At 40.3% G+C, this 16,021-nt stretch overlaps 2 protein-coding genes across 2 annotated transcripts; both read right to left on the reverse strand.

Moving 5' to 3' along the window:
• Positions 1 to 3,599: 3,599 nt before the first annotated feature.
• On the reverse strand, positions 3,600 to 11,883 carry LOC110489153 (uncharacterized). The gene is made up of 3 exons (XM_021561760.3): positions 11,136 to 11,883; positions 9,467 to 10,074; positions 3,600 to 4,221 (listed from the first exon to the last, which is right to left on the reverse strand). The coding sequence occupies exons 1-3, from the start codon at positions 11,326 to 11,328 to the stop codon at positions 3,955 to 3,957; spliced, it is 1,068 nt and encodes a 355-aa protein (XP_021417435.2). The 5' UTR covers positions 11,329 to 11,883; the 3' UTR covers positions 3,600 to 3,954.
• A 1,891-nt stretch (positions 11,884 to 13,774) lies between these two features.
• On the reverse strand, positions 13,775 to 16,016 carry LOC110489155 (uncharacterized). The gene is made up of 2 exons (XM_021561762.3): positions 15,720 to 16,016; positions 13,775 to 15,436 (listed from the first exon to the last, which is right to left on the reverse strand). Exons 1-2 carry the CDS (start codon positions 15,907 to 15,909, stop codon positions 14,184 to 14,186), a joined length of 1,443 nt encoding a protein of 480 aa, XP_021417437.3. The 5' UTR covers positions 15,910 to 16,016; the 3' UTR covers positions 13,775 to 14,183.
• Positions 16,017 to 16,021: the final 5 nt, after the last annotated feature.

Raw genomic sequence — 16,021 nt, forward strand, 5'->3', positions numbered from 1 at the left:
CATGTTCCCGAGCCCAGGTCTCGTCCATAAAACAGCCCTCCGCCCCAGAGTCTATTAAGGCACTGCAGGAAGCTGACGAACCGGTCCAGCGTAGATGGACCGACAAGGTAGTGCAGGATCTTGAAGGAGAGACAGGAGTAGTAGCGCTCACCAGTAGCCCTCCGCTTACTGACGAGCTCTGGCCTTTTACTGGACATGAAGTGACAAAATGACCAGCGGAACCGCAATAGAGACAGAGGCGGTTGGTGATTCTCCGTTCCCTCTCCTTAGTCGAGATGCGGATACCTCCCAGCTGCATAGGCTCAGCTCCCGAGCCGGCAGAGGAAGATGGTAGTGATGCGGAGAGGGGGGCGACGGAGAGCGCGAGCTCCTTTCCACGAGCTCGGTGACGAAGATCAACCCGTCGCTCAATGCGAATAGCGAGTTCAATCAAGGAATCCACGCTGGAAGGAACCTCCCGGGAGAGAATCTCATCCTTTACCTCTGCGCGGAAACCCTCCAGAAGACGAGCGAGCAAGGCCGGCTCGTTCCAGCCACTGGAGACAGCAAGAGTGCGAAACTCAATAGAGTAGTCTGTTATGGATCGATTGCCTTGACATAGGGAAGACAGGGCCCTGGAAGCCTCCTCCCCAAAAACAGATCGATCAAAAACCCGTATCATCTCCTCCTTAAAGTCTTGATACTGGTTAGTACACTCAGCCCTTGCCTCCCAGATTGCCGTGCCCCACTCACGAGCCCGTCCAATGAGGAGAGATATGACGTAGGCGACACGAGCAGTGCTCCTGGAGTAAGTGTTGGGCTGGAGAGAAAACACAATATCACACTGGGTGAGGAACGAGCGGCATTCAGTGGGCTCCCCAGAGTAACACGGCGGGTTATTGATTCTGGGCTCCGGAGATTCGAAAGCCCTGGAAGTGGCCGGTGGATCGAGGCGGAGATGGTGAACCTGTTCTGTGAGGTTGGAGACTTGGGTGGCCAGGGTCTCAACGGCATGTCGAGCAGCAGACACTTCCTGCTCGTGTCTGCCTAGCATCGCTCCCTGGATCCCGACGGCTGAGTGGAGAGGATCCGAAGTCGCTGGGTCCATTCTTGGTCGGATTCTTCTGTTATGGTGAGTGAATGAGGACCCAAAAGCGAATTAACTTAAACAGAGCTTCTTTAATTACCAAACATAGGTAGGCTCAGACGGACCGGCAGATTCCGACAGGACAAGACAAGGTTACAGCAAACATGACGACAGTCTGGTTCAGGCATGAAACACAACAAACAAGAATCCGACAAGGACAGGAACAGAAACAGAGAGAGATATAGGGACCTAATCAGAGGGAAAAAGGGAACAGGTGGGAAACGGGGTGAATGGGTAGTTAGAGGAGACAAGGAACAGCTGGGGGAAAGCGGGGGAGAAAAGGTAACCTAACAACGACCAGCAGAGGGAGACAGGGTGAAGGGAAAGGACAGAGACAAGACACAACATGACAGTACATGACATATATAGTGTGGTGAATTAAGCTTGGAATGTGCTGAGTGCAGGGGAAGCGATCACACGTGGCAGGCATTGCAGTAAAGATGCAATGTTTGTTCAGATGTGTAGAAGGAGACTCAGCCTAGGAGAAAGGGTTAAATATCAGTGCTTGTGTGAACAATGTCTTTGTCTAATGCAGCTGTATTGATCTCTCTGGGAAGAATAAACTCGGTTTAAGCTTTCATAGTGTCTGAGTTTTTACTCTGAGAATTAGAACCTAACAGTTCATCACAATTACATAAGTGTCTCTAGTGGTGTCTCCTAACCAGCCTTGGGCTCCCAGTCAGCCCAAAGGTTATCTTAAGAAGGGAAAGGTGGTCAGTTGTACAACTGAATGCATTTAACTGAAATGTGTCTTCCGCATTTAACCCAACCCCTCTAAGTCAGAGAGGTGCCGGGGGCCTGCCTTAATCGACATCCAAGTCTTCGGTGCCCAGGGAACAGTGGGTTAACTGCTTTGCTCGGGCAGAATGATAGATTTTTACCTTGTCAGCTCGGGGATTCGATCCAGCAACCTTTCTGTTACTGGCCCAACGCTCTAACCACTAGAGCGGGTGAGGTGGCGATGATGGGACTGGGGGTTGGCATCCTCTCTCACATCAAAACATACCTGCAGACAGATGGAGAAAGAGAGAGCATGTTTAAGCCTTGTGTTTTGTCTTTATTCTAACACTGTCAGGCATCATAATCATCAGGAGGTGAAATGCAAAACTGACCTTGGATCATTAACTCTGGGACGACTGCATCTCTATCTATATTTCAATGTAAAGCGTCTCTTTAATAATACTTCCTGTTGACCCGACCAAGTGACCTCTCACCTCTGATCATGCTGTGCCCTCTATGTAGCCAGTTCAGAAGAGAGAGGGGTTCACCAACACAGCTGATATAACCCTAGAGGATTTAGGGAGAAGGGGGGAGAGGGATGAAGTGGAGGAGAGAGACAGTTATTGAGAAAATAAGGTAGTTAAAGAGACAGTGTTCAACAGGAAACTGTGTGGTTGGCCTCACCTGGTGTCCACACCACACTAAGTGGCTGCAGAGTACTTTATACTGAAAAACATGCACAGACACACGAGGACAAACAATATAGCGTAGTTATAGAAATAATGAAGTGTCTTACTATTCTCCATAGTTGGTCCTCTTGCCTATTCTTTGAAGGTGGAAGGAACCACAGTTATACACTTGAGCCTGCTTACTGCACAACACAATCCATCAATCAGATTGATACATGAGTGTGTAGGTGTTGGTTATAGGCTGTCTAATTGTTCTACATTTTTTCAATATGGGGGATTTAAAATAGCCTGTTTTGTTTTTGTACAGACATCACACCCTTACCTAAACAGCACCCTCACCTGAGAAGTAGAAATCAAAGGGAGAGAAACTGGGAATTGAATAACTGTAGTTGACAATAGCGTAAATGGAAGAATACTCTTATTGCAATGTGGATGTCTCTTAAAATAGTCTTTGGTTGTGCATAGTGTAGCATAGTGTCAACTAACCTGTACCCCCGCACACTGACTTGGTACCGGTGCCCCCTGTATATATCCTCCACACTGACTCGGTACCGGTGTCCCCTGTATATATCCTCCACACTGACTCGGTACCGGTGTCCCCTGTATATATCCTCCACACTGACTCGGTACCAGTGTCCCCTGTATATATCCTCCACACTGACTCGGTACCGGTGTCCCCTGTATATATCCTGCACTCTGACTCAGTACCGGTGTCCCCTGTATAGAGTCTATGTGTACATTTTACTTTAGCCTACTTGGTAAATATGTTCATAACTATTATTGAACTGCACTGTTGGTTAAGGGCTTGTAAATAAGAATTTCACAGTAAAGTCTACACTTGTTGTATTCGGTGCATGTGACAAAAAGTTTGATTTGATTTTCCACATTGTTGACACCTAAATGATTTCTCCCTTGTATGAGTTCTCATATGACATTTAACCCTTAGATACCCAGACCCAGTTGTCCTTGCACGAACATGAAGCTGTGATTAGGAGACCCAAATAACATATTACATATACTGTAACATATGTCTCTTTTAAATACAAAACACAGAAACCACTCAGTTTATCAACTCTTACAGCTCTATTTCAATGTGAACCAAGTATAACCCTGAGTTAAGTCCTGAATTGCAAAAGAAATGGCAAAATCTTCATAAATACACAAAATCTCAATAATAATTCATAATATATTCAACTCTGATAAAGACAGGAGAGAGAGTGTGTGTGTGTCAATGTGTAACATTGCGTTTAAATACAACAATAGCAATAAAATGGCATAAAACCATCGAAATATAAACGTTCATCATGAAGCCTGACTCATCACTTCTGAAATCCACGTTCCAAAAGAAGCATCATATATATTGAACAAGTTGTTCATCGTGTCAGTGTGTAATTATTTCTGCATCGTAAACATCTTGCACTAAGGCATGTGGTACAACTTGTAGCAATTCCTCTCAAAAGTGAAACACAGTCTTACGTCACATTTCTGACAGAGGGTATTCGTTACATTTTTCTGGCAGACTTTGCAGCGACCCCGGGTCTCACACTTCACTGGCCAGTGTTCAATTTGATCCGTGCGGACATCATCAGTAACTCCAGTACGGACCACTTTGGGTGGCTTTGGAGGGTGTACGGCGTCAGCAGCTGGACGTCCTCTTGTATTAGCTTGGTTCAGGCCTGTGGCAACCTAACCAAATAATCATACAATATCATCATTATTATCACTATCATAATGAGTTACTATTATTATTAGCCGTTAATCACTGTCGTCATAGTGATGAATGCAAAAGCATCTTAAACAGTTGAACGTTTCTTGGGTGGGATGCTGAAAAAAAGATGAACACGTATGAAATACAGACAGCCAGAGTGCACACGCACACGCACACACACACACACACACACACACACACAGACACACACAGACACACACACACACACACACACACACACACACAGACACACACACACACACACACACACCCACACACACACACACACACACAGACACACACAGACACACACACACACGCACACACACACACACGCACACACACACACACTACTTTTGAGATGGTTATTGTTCAACCAGTCTGAGAATGCATTGCGAGACAAATTATTGGGATTTATCAAACTGTTGCATGCAACATATACGCATGTTGTCATTGATAAATCAGAGCCAAACTAATTTGCTGTATGATATAGAGATGTTGGAACTGGGCCATGACAATTTCTAATAGAAAGCACAAATGGCAAATTTGATCACATTTCTGTAGGGTTTTTTTCATCTAAAAATGCATGCTGCCTATAGCCGTAGTCAATCACTGGCCGCGCATTCTGCAAGATTGATTGTCTATTCGAACAATTTAAAAATAAATGCTACAGCCCACACTTTTATGAAAAAGACAAATTGTTGTTCAATATTTAACTTATCAATACATGATTGTGTTTCTATCTCTTGCCTTGGTATAGGCTCTGAGATGAAAGGCTATGATGTCACGTTCCTATCGCACAACAATGCTGTAGCATATCCATATTGTCAAATATTTTAAATAGGCTACGGGTCTATTTACTTTCGAGCATTGTTGGCTATTAAATGACCCACTTCAATTTGCATACCGCCCCAACAGATCCACAGATGACACAGTCTCTACTGCACTTTACACTGCCCTCCTCCACCTGGATATGATTGGACAGGGTAGGCAACAACACCTCTGCCACGCTGACACTCAACATAGGAGCCGCTCAAGAGTGTGTGCTTAGTCCCCTCCTCTACTCCCTGTTCACTCACGACTGTGTGGTCACGTACAACTCCAACACCATCATTAAGTTTGCTGAAAACATGAAGGTGGTCGGCCTGGTCATGGACGAGGCAGCCGACAGGGAGCAGGTCAGAGACTTGGCAGTGTGGTGCCAGGATAACAACCTCTCCTTCAACGTCAGTAAGACCAAGGAGCTGATCGTGGGCTATAGGAGAAAGAGGGGAGAGCACGCCCCCATCCACATCGACGGGGCTGTAGTGGGGCGGTGTCCACATCACTAAGGACTTAACATGGTCCACACCAGAGGATGGAAGTGGAGCTGGAGTGGAGCGTAATTTGGCTGGAGCGTGGAGTGGATAAAAAAATTCATTAACGCCTGCCCATTTCAATTTTGCTCCGGTACCAATCAGCCACGAGCTCTGGGCATTTTTCATTTCTTTTATCACTGTTCTGTTGTAGTTATTTAGCCAACCCCACCACTAATGCACAGAGATGTTGATATGAGTCGACCAAGAAATAGGTCACAGCCTGTGTAATATATGTAGCCAGACAACCAATAAGCCCATCAGCAGCAGCACTGGAGACATTTGATTCCTTTAAAGGCTCTTGTTAAAAAAGAGAAGTCTACGTTTGTAACAGTGAAACAGTTGTCCATCAACTGTAAAATGTGAGCGCAACAGAGCCACTTACAACTGAAGTATCTGATCATGTCCTGTAATGTGATTACAGTTTAGTCCTATATGATAATAGACATGTCCTGTAATGTGATTATGATTTAGTCCTATATAATAATAGACACGTCCTGTAATATGATTATGATTTAGTCCTATATAATAACAGACATGTCCTGTAATATGATTATGATTTAGTCCTATATAATAACAGACATGTACTGTAATATGATTATGATTTAGTCCTATATAATAATAGACATGTCCTGTAATATGATTACGATTTAGTCCTATATAATAATAGACATGTCCTGTAATGTGATTATAATTTAGTCCTATATAATAATAGACATGTCCTGTAATGTGATTATGATTTAGTCCTATATAATAATAGACATGTCCTGTAATATGATTACGATTTAGTCCTATATAATAATAGACATGTCCTGTAATGTGATTATGATTTAGTCCTATATAATAATAGACATGTCCTGTAATGTGATTATGATTTAGTCCTATATAATAATAGACATGTCCTGTAATGTGATTATGATTTAGTCCTATATAATAATAGACATGTCCTGTAATGTGATCATGATTTAGTCCTATATAATAATAGACATGTCCTGTAATATGATTATGATTTAGTCCTATATAATAATAGACATGTCCTGTAATATGATTATGATTTAGTCCTATATAATAATAGACATGTCCTGTAATATGATTATGATTTAGTCCTATATAATAATAGACATGTCCTGTAATATGATTATGATTTAGTCCTATATAATAATAGACATGTCCTGTAATATGATTATGATTTAGTCCTATATAATAATAGACATGTCCTGTAATATGATTATGATTTAGTCCTATATAATAACAGACATGTCCTGTAATGTGATTATGATTTAGTCCTATATAATAACAGACATGTCCTGTAATGTGATTATGATTTAGTCCTATATAATAATAGACATGTCCTGTAATGTGATTATGATTTAGTCCTATATAATAATAATAGACATGTCCTGTAATGTGATTATGATTTAGTCCTATATAATAACAGACATGTCCTGTAATGTGATTATGATTTAGTCCTATATAATAATAGACATGTCCTGTAATATGATTATGATTTAGTCCTATATAATAATAGACATGTCCTGTAATATGATTATGATTTAGTCCTATATAATAATAGACATGTCCTGTAATATGATTATGATTTAGTCCTATATAATAATAGACATGTCCTGTAATGTGATTATGATTTAGTCCTATATAATAATAGACATGTCCTGTAATATGATTATGATTTAGTCCTATATAATAATAGACATGTCCTGTAATATGATTATGATTTAGTCCTATATAATAATAGACATGTCCTGTAATGTGATTATGATTTAGTCCTATATAATAATAGACATGTCCTGTAATGTGATTATGACTTAGTCCTATATAATAATAGACATGTCCTGTAATGTGATTATGATTTAGTCCTATATAATAATAGACATGTCCTGTAATATGATTATGATTTAGTCCTATATAATAATAGACATGTCCTGTAATGTGATTATGATTTAGTCCTATATAATAATAGACATGTCCTGTAATGTGATTATGATTTAGTCCTATATAATAATAGACATGTCCTGTAATGTGATTATGATTTAGTCCTATATAATAATAGACATGTCCTGTAATATGATTATGATTTAGTCCTATATAATAATAGACATGTCCTGTAATATGATTATGATTTAGTCCTATATAATAATAGACATGTCCTGTAATGTGATTATGATTTAGTCCTATATAATAATAGACATGTCCTGTAATGTGATTATGACTTAGTCCTATATAATAATAGACATGTCCTGTAATGTGATTATGATTTAGTCCTATATAATAATAGACATGTCCTGTAATATGATTATGATTTAGTCCTATATAATAATAGACATGTCCTGTAATGTGATTATGATTTAGTCCTATATAATAATAGACATGTCCTGTAATATGATTATGATTTAGTCCTATATAATAATAGACATGTCCTGTAATATGATTATGATTTAGTCCTATATAATAATAGACATGTCCTGTAATGTGATTATGATTTAGTCCTATATAATAATAGACATGTCCTGTAATATGATTATGATTTAGTCCTATATAATAATAGACATGTCCTGTAATGTGATTATGATTTAGTCCTATATAATAATAGACATGTCCTGTAATATGATTATGATTTAGTCCTATATAATAATAGACATGTCCTGTAATATGATTATGATTTAGTCCTATATAATAATAGACATGTCCTGTAATATGATTATGATTTAGTCCTATATAATAATAGACATGTCCTGTAATATGATTATGATTTAGTCCTATATAATAATAGACATGTCCTGTAATGTGATTATGATTTAGTCCTATATAATAATAGACATGTCCTGTAATATGATTATGATTTAGTCCTATATAATAATAGACATGTCCTGTAATATGATTATGATTTAGTCCTATATAATAACAGACATGTCCTGTAATATGATTATGATTTAGGACTTTAAATAGTAAAAGTAAATTTAATATACGTATGACATACCAACGGCAAATGCATCAGTTTTATCATTAGGATTACACTGTCTTTATATTAGCCATTATTATAATTTCCATCAAACCAATTCCACCAAAATGACATTTGCTTTCAATACAGTTGATCAACCACTAGGAGTTGTGTATATGAATGGGCGGAGATACGCACACTTTCCTATCAGGTTCAAAACTGATGAATGCCAATCTTTGCGGGAAAACGGGCGCATGCTAGGTTTAGAGAATGTTTTGTGCGTACACACTGATAAATGAGGCCCCAGGTGTTTAAAGACAACGTGACATGCTAGGTTTAGAGACTGTTTTGTGCGTACACACTGATAAATGAGGCCCCAGGTGTTTAAAGACAACGTGACATGCTAGGTTTAGAGAATGTTTTGTGCGTACACACTGATAAATGAGGCCCCAGGTGTTTAAAGACAACGTGACATGCTAGGTTTAGAGACTGTTTTGTGCGTACACACTGATAAATGAGGCCCCAGGTGTTTAAAGACAACGTGACATGCTAGGTTTAGAGAATGTTTTGTGCGTACACACTGATAAATGAGGCCCCAGGTGTTTAAAGACAACGTGACATGTCACACCAGGCGTTAACAGGTTAAGATGTACGTTCTGTGTGTAGTATGTCTATTACATTGATTGCACCCATATGGTTTGTCTCCTGTGTGACTCCTATGTATTGTGTGATCCCTATTCTTTAGAGAAACATTTGCCACAATCATGACAAGAAATGTTTTCTTCAGTATGAGTTTGTAGGAGACCTGTCATACTTTCTGTAGAATATATAGGTTTTTTTCCACACAGACCACACTGGCATTCTTTATGCTCTGTGTGTGTTTTTTGCAAATTAAATAAATATTTCACACACCTTACAACAATAAGGAGCAGAATACGTTTGACTAGATGTCAAACGGGGCAACATAGTGGCCGTCCTGCCTCCAGCACTGGTATGAGAGCTTTCTCCATTCTCAATCTGTTTTCTCTTTGATTGGAGTGTCTTAGACCCTGATTGTTGTCCTCCACTCTCCACCTCATCCTCACTTTCCATGTTTTCACTCTGAGCTGCTGAACAGTCTGGAGTTACTGCAGAGAGGGGCTGAGAGTCACTGGCTGGTTCTGATACTCTGTAGTCCTCTACATCAGGTTCTAGTTTGATCTCTATAGATGTGTTGTTGAGTAGAGGGTCCCTCTCTCTGTCCTCAACAGTTTGGGTTTGGTGAAGATGTGAGGGCTGAGATGGGTTCTCCTGATCACAGTCACTTTCCACACAGGGAGAAGTGAATATGGAGTCTTTGGTATCAAAGAGCCCTTGAAGCTGATCTTCCTCTTGACTGGTCTGTTGTTCCTCCTGTTCTTCTTTAATCTGTGTGGGCACTGGGTCCTCCTGAATCAGACTGGGGCTCCACTCCTGCTCACAGTGCTGCTGTTCAGGGAGAACCTCCTCTTCAGATATGGGGAGAGTGAGCTGCTGGGCATCTGATGGAGAAGTATAAAGCTACTTAGAATTCAATGTTAAAAATGCTACTGAGCTATTTGATCACTTCCATGTTATTGATTAAAACATTTTTATAGAGTCAATATTACAATTGAAGCTCAATTCTTGTATTAACTTGATATCAGTTTGATTCATGTAAGTTGAGCTAATACAGAGGTAGCCTGAATAGGTTCCTACACGTGCTATACAGCTGCACTGGGGTCTGATCAGCTTCCTGAGGGACAAGAGAGAGAAAACACGTTTTGATCAGTCATGGAAATAATTGTGCTGAAACGAATTGGCTCCCCTTTTAAAAAGAAAATGGAGAAAAGGATATGGAGTTTTGGTGAATGAGCAAAACATATGCTATATTTTCAAAACGATGGGATATATAATCTAAAAAATATCCTTATATGTAACTAACTATCTCCTTTTTCCCCCATGACTAACGAATGTCCAAGTAAGTTGAATCCTTCATTCGAAACATATGCTTATAACCCCGATCTGCAATAAATAATCTTTCAAATAAATAATTATACACTTACTGCACAGATCTATATGCTGTGTGTGCCCCCAGTTGTCGAACTACACTTCCTCCCCAGTTATGGATACACACTAGAGGTAGACCTCTAATACACACAGGTGTTCGGCCCACGCTAGATAGCTAATTGGCACAGGTGACCGAGAATGTCTTCCATTTGTCTTCTGTAAAGATACCATTTTAAAAAGAGCTGTAAACATGGAGATATGGCCGTGGGAACACTAACCCCAATCCTACTGTGTACAGTCATTTTGGAAATAGTGTATTGTTGATATGAAGAATACGTTCCTTATGTTTCCAAAACCTTACCCCAAGCGATGCGTTTTAATGAAAGAACGAGAGTAGGGGCTCGTATTATTAACAGAAGTCCCCTGACCAGAAGATACTATCATCAATTGGGCTGCAGCAGCAGTTAGCATCTATGACTATGAATGGGGTCCGACCCCAATGCAGCTGTAAACGAAGTGTAGGGTCGATGGTCGGAATCTATTCTGGCAAATACAGTAGCTAGTCAATACAAACCTGCTTTGTGTAACTTTATCTCCGGGTTGAAAACCAAATCCAACAGCCTCCGCAGACGGTTATTCTCCTCCTTAGAACGGGAGATTTCTTCATACAACTCTACTACTGTTCTGTCGACCGCCACGGATATCTCTGCAACAGCCGCTGTTAGTCGTTCAGTAACATACACGTTCAGCAACTGTAGTTTAGACATTTTGACCGGAATGAAAGTCGACAAGTTGGTATTATTCTGTTTCGCCTATAACGTTACATTTCACTTAGTCAAAATGTAGCAAGTGAGCTTCTTATTCTATGGTATAATGGTTATGTACCAGTAATAGATATAGAGATACATATTATATCAAAGACAGTACAGTATGAAGACTTGTAGGCGACGTTGGATAGCTATGCTCATGCGCAGAAACACATAATTGTGTCAATCGAACCCAAGATAGACCACAACCTGTCGTTTCCAATGGGAGCTAAATGAAAACGCGTCAGTTTGTCACTTTCACGAGTTTGGAGTAATAACATGTTCAACTACTTGGCTCGAATATAGGTTATGCCTTTGGATTTCGAGAAAATTAACTACTAAGGAATAACTTTTTACTTCTCTCATTGACTTCTCAAACCCCGGTCTTGTCTGCTTGCGATGTTGCGAGTCTGGGTTTAGAAACTCTTTGATTATATCCTACAAAACACGTAAAAAACTATTATCCGGAAGAGAGATCAAATCTCTCACGTTTCCTTTTTGCAAACGACAACTTCCGCCTCACCGAATGGCTTTGGCCGTGGGCGCCATCGTGTGGCTTACACAAAAATAGTCTCTCTATTGTAAAAGTCTCAACAACAAAAAATGATGACGTTTCTAATGCTATATACGTTGTATCCAACATTTCATGTTTTTGAAAAGGTAATAAGCAATGTAGCCTAACCAACATCTTCCCAAGATGAAACAAGTGTAAGCAGAACTTGGTTGAGACTGTTAAGTGACTGAAATGTAATTTGCGTCAATCTGTAATACATATGATTTTATTTTAACTTTATTTAACTGGGCATGTCAGTTAAGAACAAATTCTTATTTACAACGAAGGCCTACCAAAAGGCAAAAGGCCTCCTGCGGAGATGGGAGCTGGGATTAAAAATAAAATAAATAAAATATAAATATAGAACAAAACACACATCACGACAAGAGAGACACAACACAGAGACCTAAGACAACAACATAGCAGGCAGCAACACATGACAACACAGCATGGTAGCAACATAACATGGTAGCAGCACAAAACATGGTACAAACATATTTGGGCACAGACAACAGCACAAAGGGCAAGAAGGTAGAGACAACAATACATCACGCAAAGCAGCCACAACTGCCAGTAAGAGTCCATGATTGAGTCTTTGAATGAAAAGATTGAGATTAAACTGTCCAGTTTGAGTGTTTATTGCACCTCGTTCTAGTAGCTAGCTGCAGCGAATGAAAAGAGGAGCGACCCAGGTATGTGTGTGCTTTGGGGACCTTTAACAGAATGTGACTGGCAGAACGGGTGTTGTATGTGGAGGATGAGTGCTGCAGTAGATTTCTCAGATAGGAGGGAGTGAGGCCTAAGAGGGTTTTATAAATAAGTATCAACCAGTGGGTCTTGAAACAGATATACAGAGATGTATTATATGGTATGTATGTATATAATTTTGACATTTTCACTTAGGGGTGTACTCACTTTTGTTGCCAGCGGTTTAGACATTAATGGCTGTGTGTTGAGTTATTTTGACACTGTTATACAAGCTGCACACTCACTACTTTACATTGTAGCAAAGTGTCATTTCTTCAGTGTTGTCACATGAAAAGATATACTCATATATTCAGTTTTGTGATATACTGTAAATGGATGAGAGAGCTTCCTACTGCCTGAGCTATGTTGGTGATGTAAGAAGAGTGTGGGGCCTAGGATCGAGCCTGGGGGTACTCCCTTGGTGACAGGCACTGGTTGAGACAGCAAATGTTCTGACTTTATACACTGCACTCTTTGAGAGAGGTAGTTAGCAAACCAGGCCAAAGACCCCTCAGAGACACCAATACTCCTTGGCCGGCCCACAAGAATGGAATGGTCTACCGTATCAAAAGCTTTGGCCAAGTCAATAAAAATAGCACCACGACATTGCTTAGAATCAAGGGCAATGGTGACATCATTGAGGCCCTTTAAGGTTGCAGTGACACATCCATAACCTGAGCGGAAACCAGATTGCATACCAGAGAGAATACTATAGACATCAAGAAAGCCAGTCAGTTGATTATTGGCAAGTTTTTTCAACACTTTTGATTAACAGGGCAAAATAGAAATAGGCCTATAACAGTTAGGATCCGCTTGATCTCCCCCTTTAAATAAAGGCAGAACCGTGGCTGCCATCCAAGCAATGAGAACCTCCCCAGAGAGGAGAGACATGTTAAAAAGGTCTGAGATATGCTTGGATGATAGGGGCAACAACCTTAAAGAAGAAAGGGTCTAAACCATCTGAACCAGATGTTTTTTTGGGGTCAAGTTTAAGGAGCTCCTTTAACACCTCAGACTCAGTGACCGTCTGCAGGGAGAAACTTTGTAGCAGGGCAGAGATCAAGCTGATCCTAAAGAGGGAGAAGCATCGGGGATAGTCGCATTAGAAGGGGTGGGAGATGAGGAAATGTTGGAAGGACAAGGAGGCATGGCTGAGTCAAATGGGAATCCTGACTTAATGAAGTGGTGATTTAAAGAGCTCAGCCATGTTCTGACATGAGCAAGAACTCTGATTGCTTTTTTTCATTTAACCTTTATTTATACAGGTAATTCACATGGAAATACAATTAAGTTTGCAAGAAAATAAACAAAACATTTTAACAGAAATGCCCACATATCCATAGTAGGGTTGTACAAGATGTGATGAAAATATGATGTGGAAAACTCCGACATGCTGAAGAAATGTATGGAAAATACATGTTTATCTGTCACGTAGAGCAGGGCACGGGATTGTGTGAGTTCTATACATTGGATTTTCTATCTGAAGGTTTTACTCTACTCAGGATTAACTCCATTGTCATATGTTCTCATTGTTGTGAACAGTCCTCATGTGTCTTTTACAATTGGCTTCATCAGTAAAGCATCTGCTACAGTAGCTGCAACAATAGGATTTCTCCCCTCTGTGGATCTTTATATGTTTAGTCAAGTTTCCACGCTCAGTGAAGCATTTCCCACATTCTTGGCACTGATGTGGTTTCTCCCCTGTGTGAACTCTCATATGCCTGCTCAGGGTTCCACTTTCAGTGAAGCTTTTTCCACATGTTTTGCACTGATATGGTTTCTCCCCTCTGTGGATCATCATGTGATTGGACAGGGTATTCTTCTGTGTGAAGTATTTCCCACATTCTTTACACCTAAATGGTTTCTCCCCTGTATGAGTTCTCATATGATTTTTAAGGTGTACTTTCTGTGTGTAGCATTTACTACATTGAGTACACTGATATGGTTTCTCTCCTGTATGACTCCTAATATGTGTTTTGAGATCACCATTCTTAGAGAAACATTTGCCACAAACATGACAAGAAATGTTTTCTTCAGTATGAGTTTGTAGGTGGCCTGTCATACTTTCTGTCGAACATAAGTATTTTCCACACACACCACACTGGCATTCCTTATGCTCTGTGTGTGTTTTTCGCACATGATAGATTAAAAAACCGTTTGACAGAAAAGTCTTCCTACACACCTTGCAATAATGAGTAGTAACACTAGATGATGTCAAATGGGGCAACATTGTGGCCGTCCCCTTTTCTCCATTCTCAATCTGTTTTCTCTTTGATTCGAGTGTCTTAGACCCTAATAGCTGTCCTCCACTCTCCACCTCATCATCACTTTTCATGTTTTCACATGGAACTGCAGAACAGTCTGGATTTACTGCAAAGAGGGGTTGAGAGTCACTGGCTGGTTCTGATACTCTGTAATTCTCTCCATCAGGTTCTAGTTTGATCTCATCAGTTGTGTAGGTGAGTAGAGAATCCCTCTCTCTGTCCTCCACAGTTTGGGTTTGGTGTAGATGTGAGGGCTGAGATGGGTTCTCCTGATCACAGTCACTTTCCACACAGGGAGAAGTGAATATGAACTTTATGAGATCAGCCTCCCCAAGTCCTTGAAGCTGATCTTCCTCCTGATTGGTCCTGAGTTCCTCCTGTTCCTCTTTAATCTGTGTGGGCACTGGGTCCTCCTGAATCAGACTGGGGCCCCACTCCTGCTCACAGTGCTGCTGCTCAGGAGGAACCTCCTCTTCAGATATGGGGAGTGTGAGCTGGTGGGTATCTGATAAATGAAACATAAGAAATATAAAGTTGCTGATAATTCAATAAGTGTTTTGTCTAACTCTAAATGCATAGTTTTCTTCAGCAACTACATAATGTTAAAAAGCTAGCTAACTTGTTTATTGGTTTTGGTACACAGAGAATACTGCTGTGGGATTCAAAATTACAATTGCAGCGTTGCTTTAGTACTTGTATATTTGCAATCGTGTATCTTAAGATTCTATCTTGCCAAGTTGCCATATGATTGACGTGTGTTAATACAGTTGCAAGTCGTCAATGCAAACCTCTGTGTGACTTTATCTGTCGGTTGAAAACCAAATCCAACAGTCTTCGTAGACGAACATTTTCCTCCGTCGAACGGGAGATTTCTTGATGCAACTCTACTACTGTTGTCTCTATGGCTACGGATATCTCTAGAGCAGCAGCCGTTAGTCGTTCAGTAACATACGCGTTCAGAAACTGTAGTTTAGACATTTTGAGCGGAATAAAAGTATACAAATTCGTATTATTATTGTGAACAAAGCAACCATTTGTTGACGTAGGCCTAGTTCCGCATCTAGCTACGTCATTACTACTCGTTTTCGCT

Source organism: Oncorhynchus mykiss, chromosome 14 (genome assembly GCF_057628025.1).
Source record: "Oncorhynchus mykiss isolate SJ-2025 chromosome 14, ASM5762802v1, whole genome shotgun sequence".
NCBI lineage: Eukaryota > Metazoa > Chordata > Actinopteri > Salmoniformes > Salmonidae > Oncorhynchus > Oncorhynchus mykiss.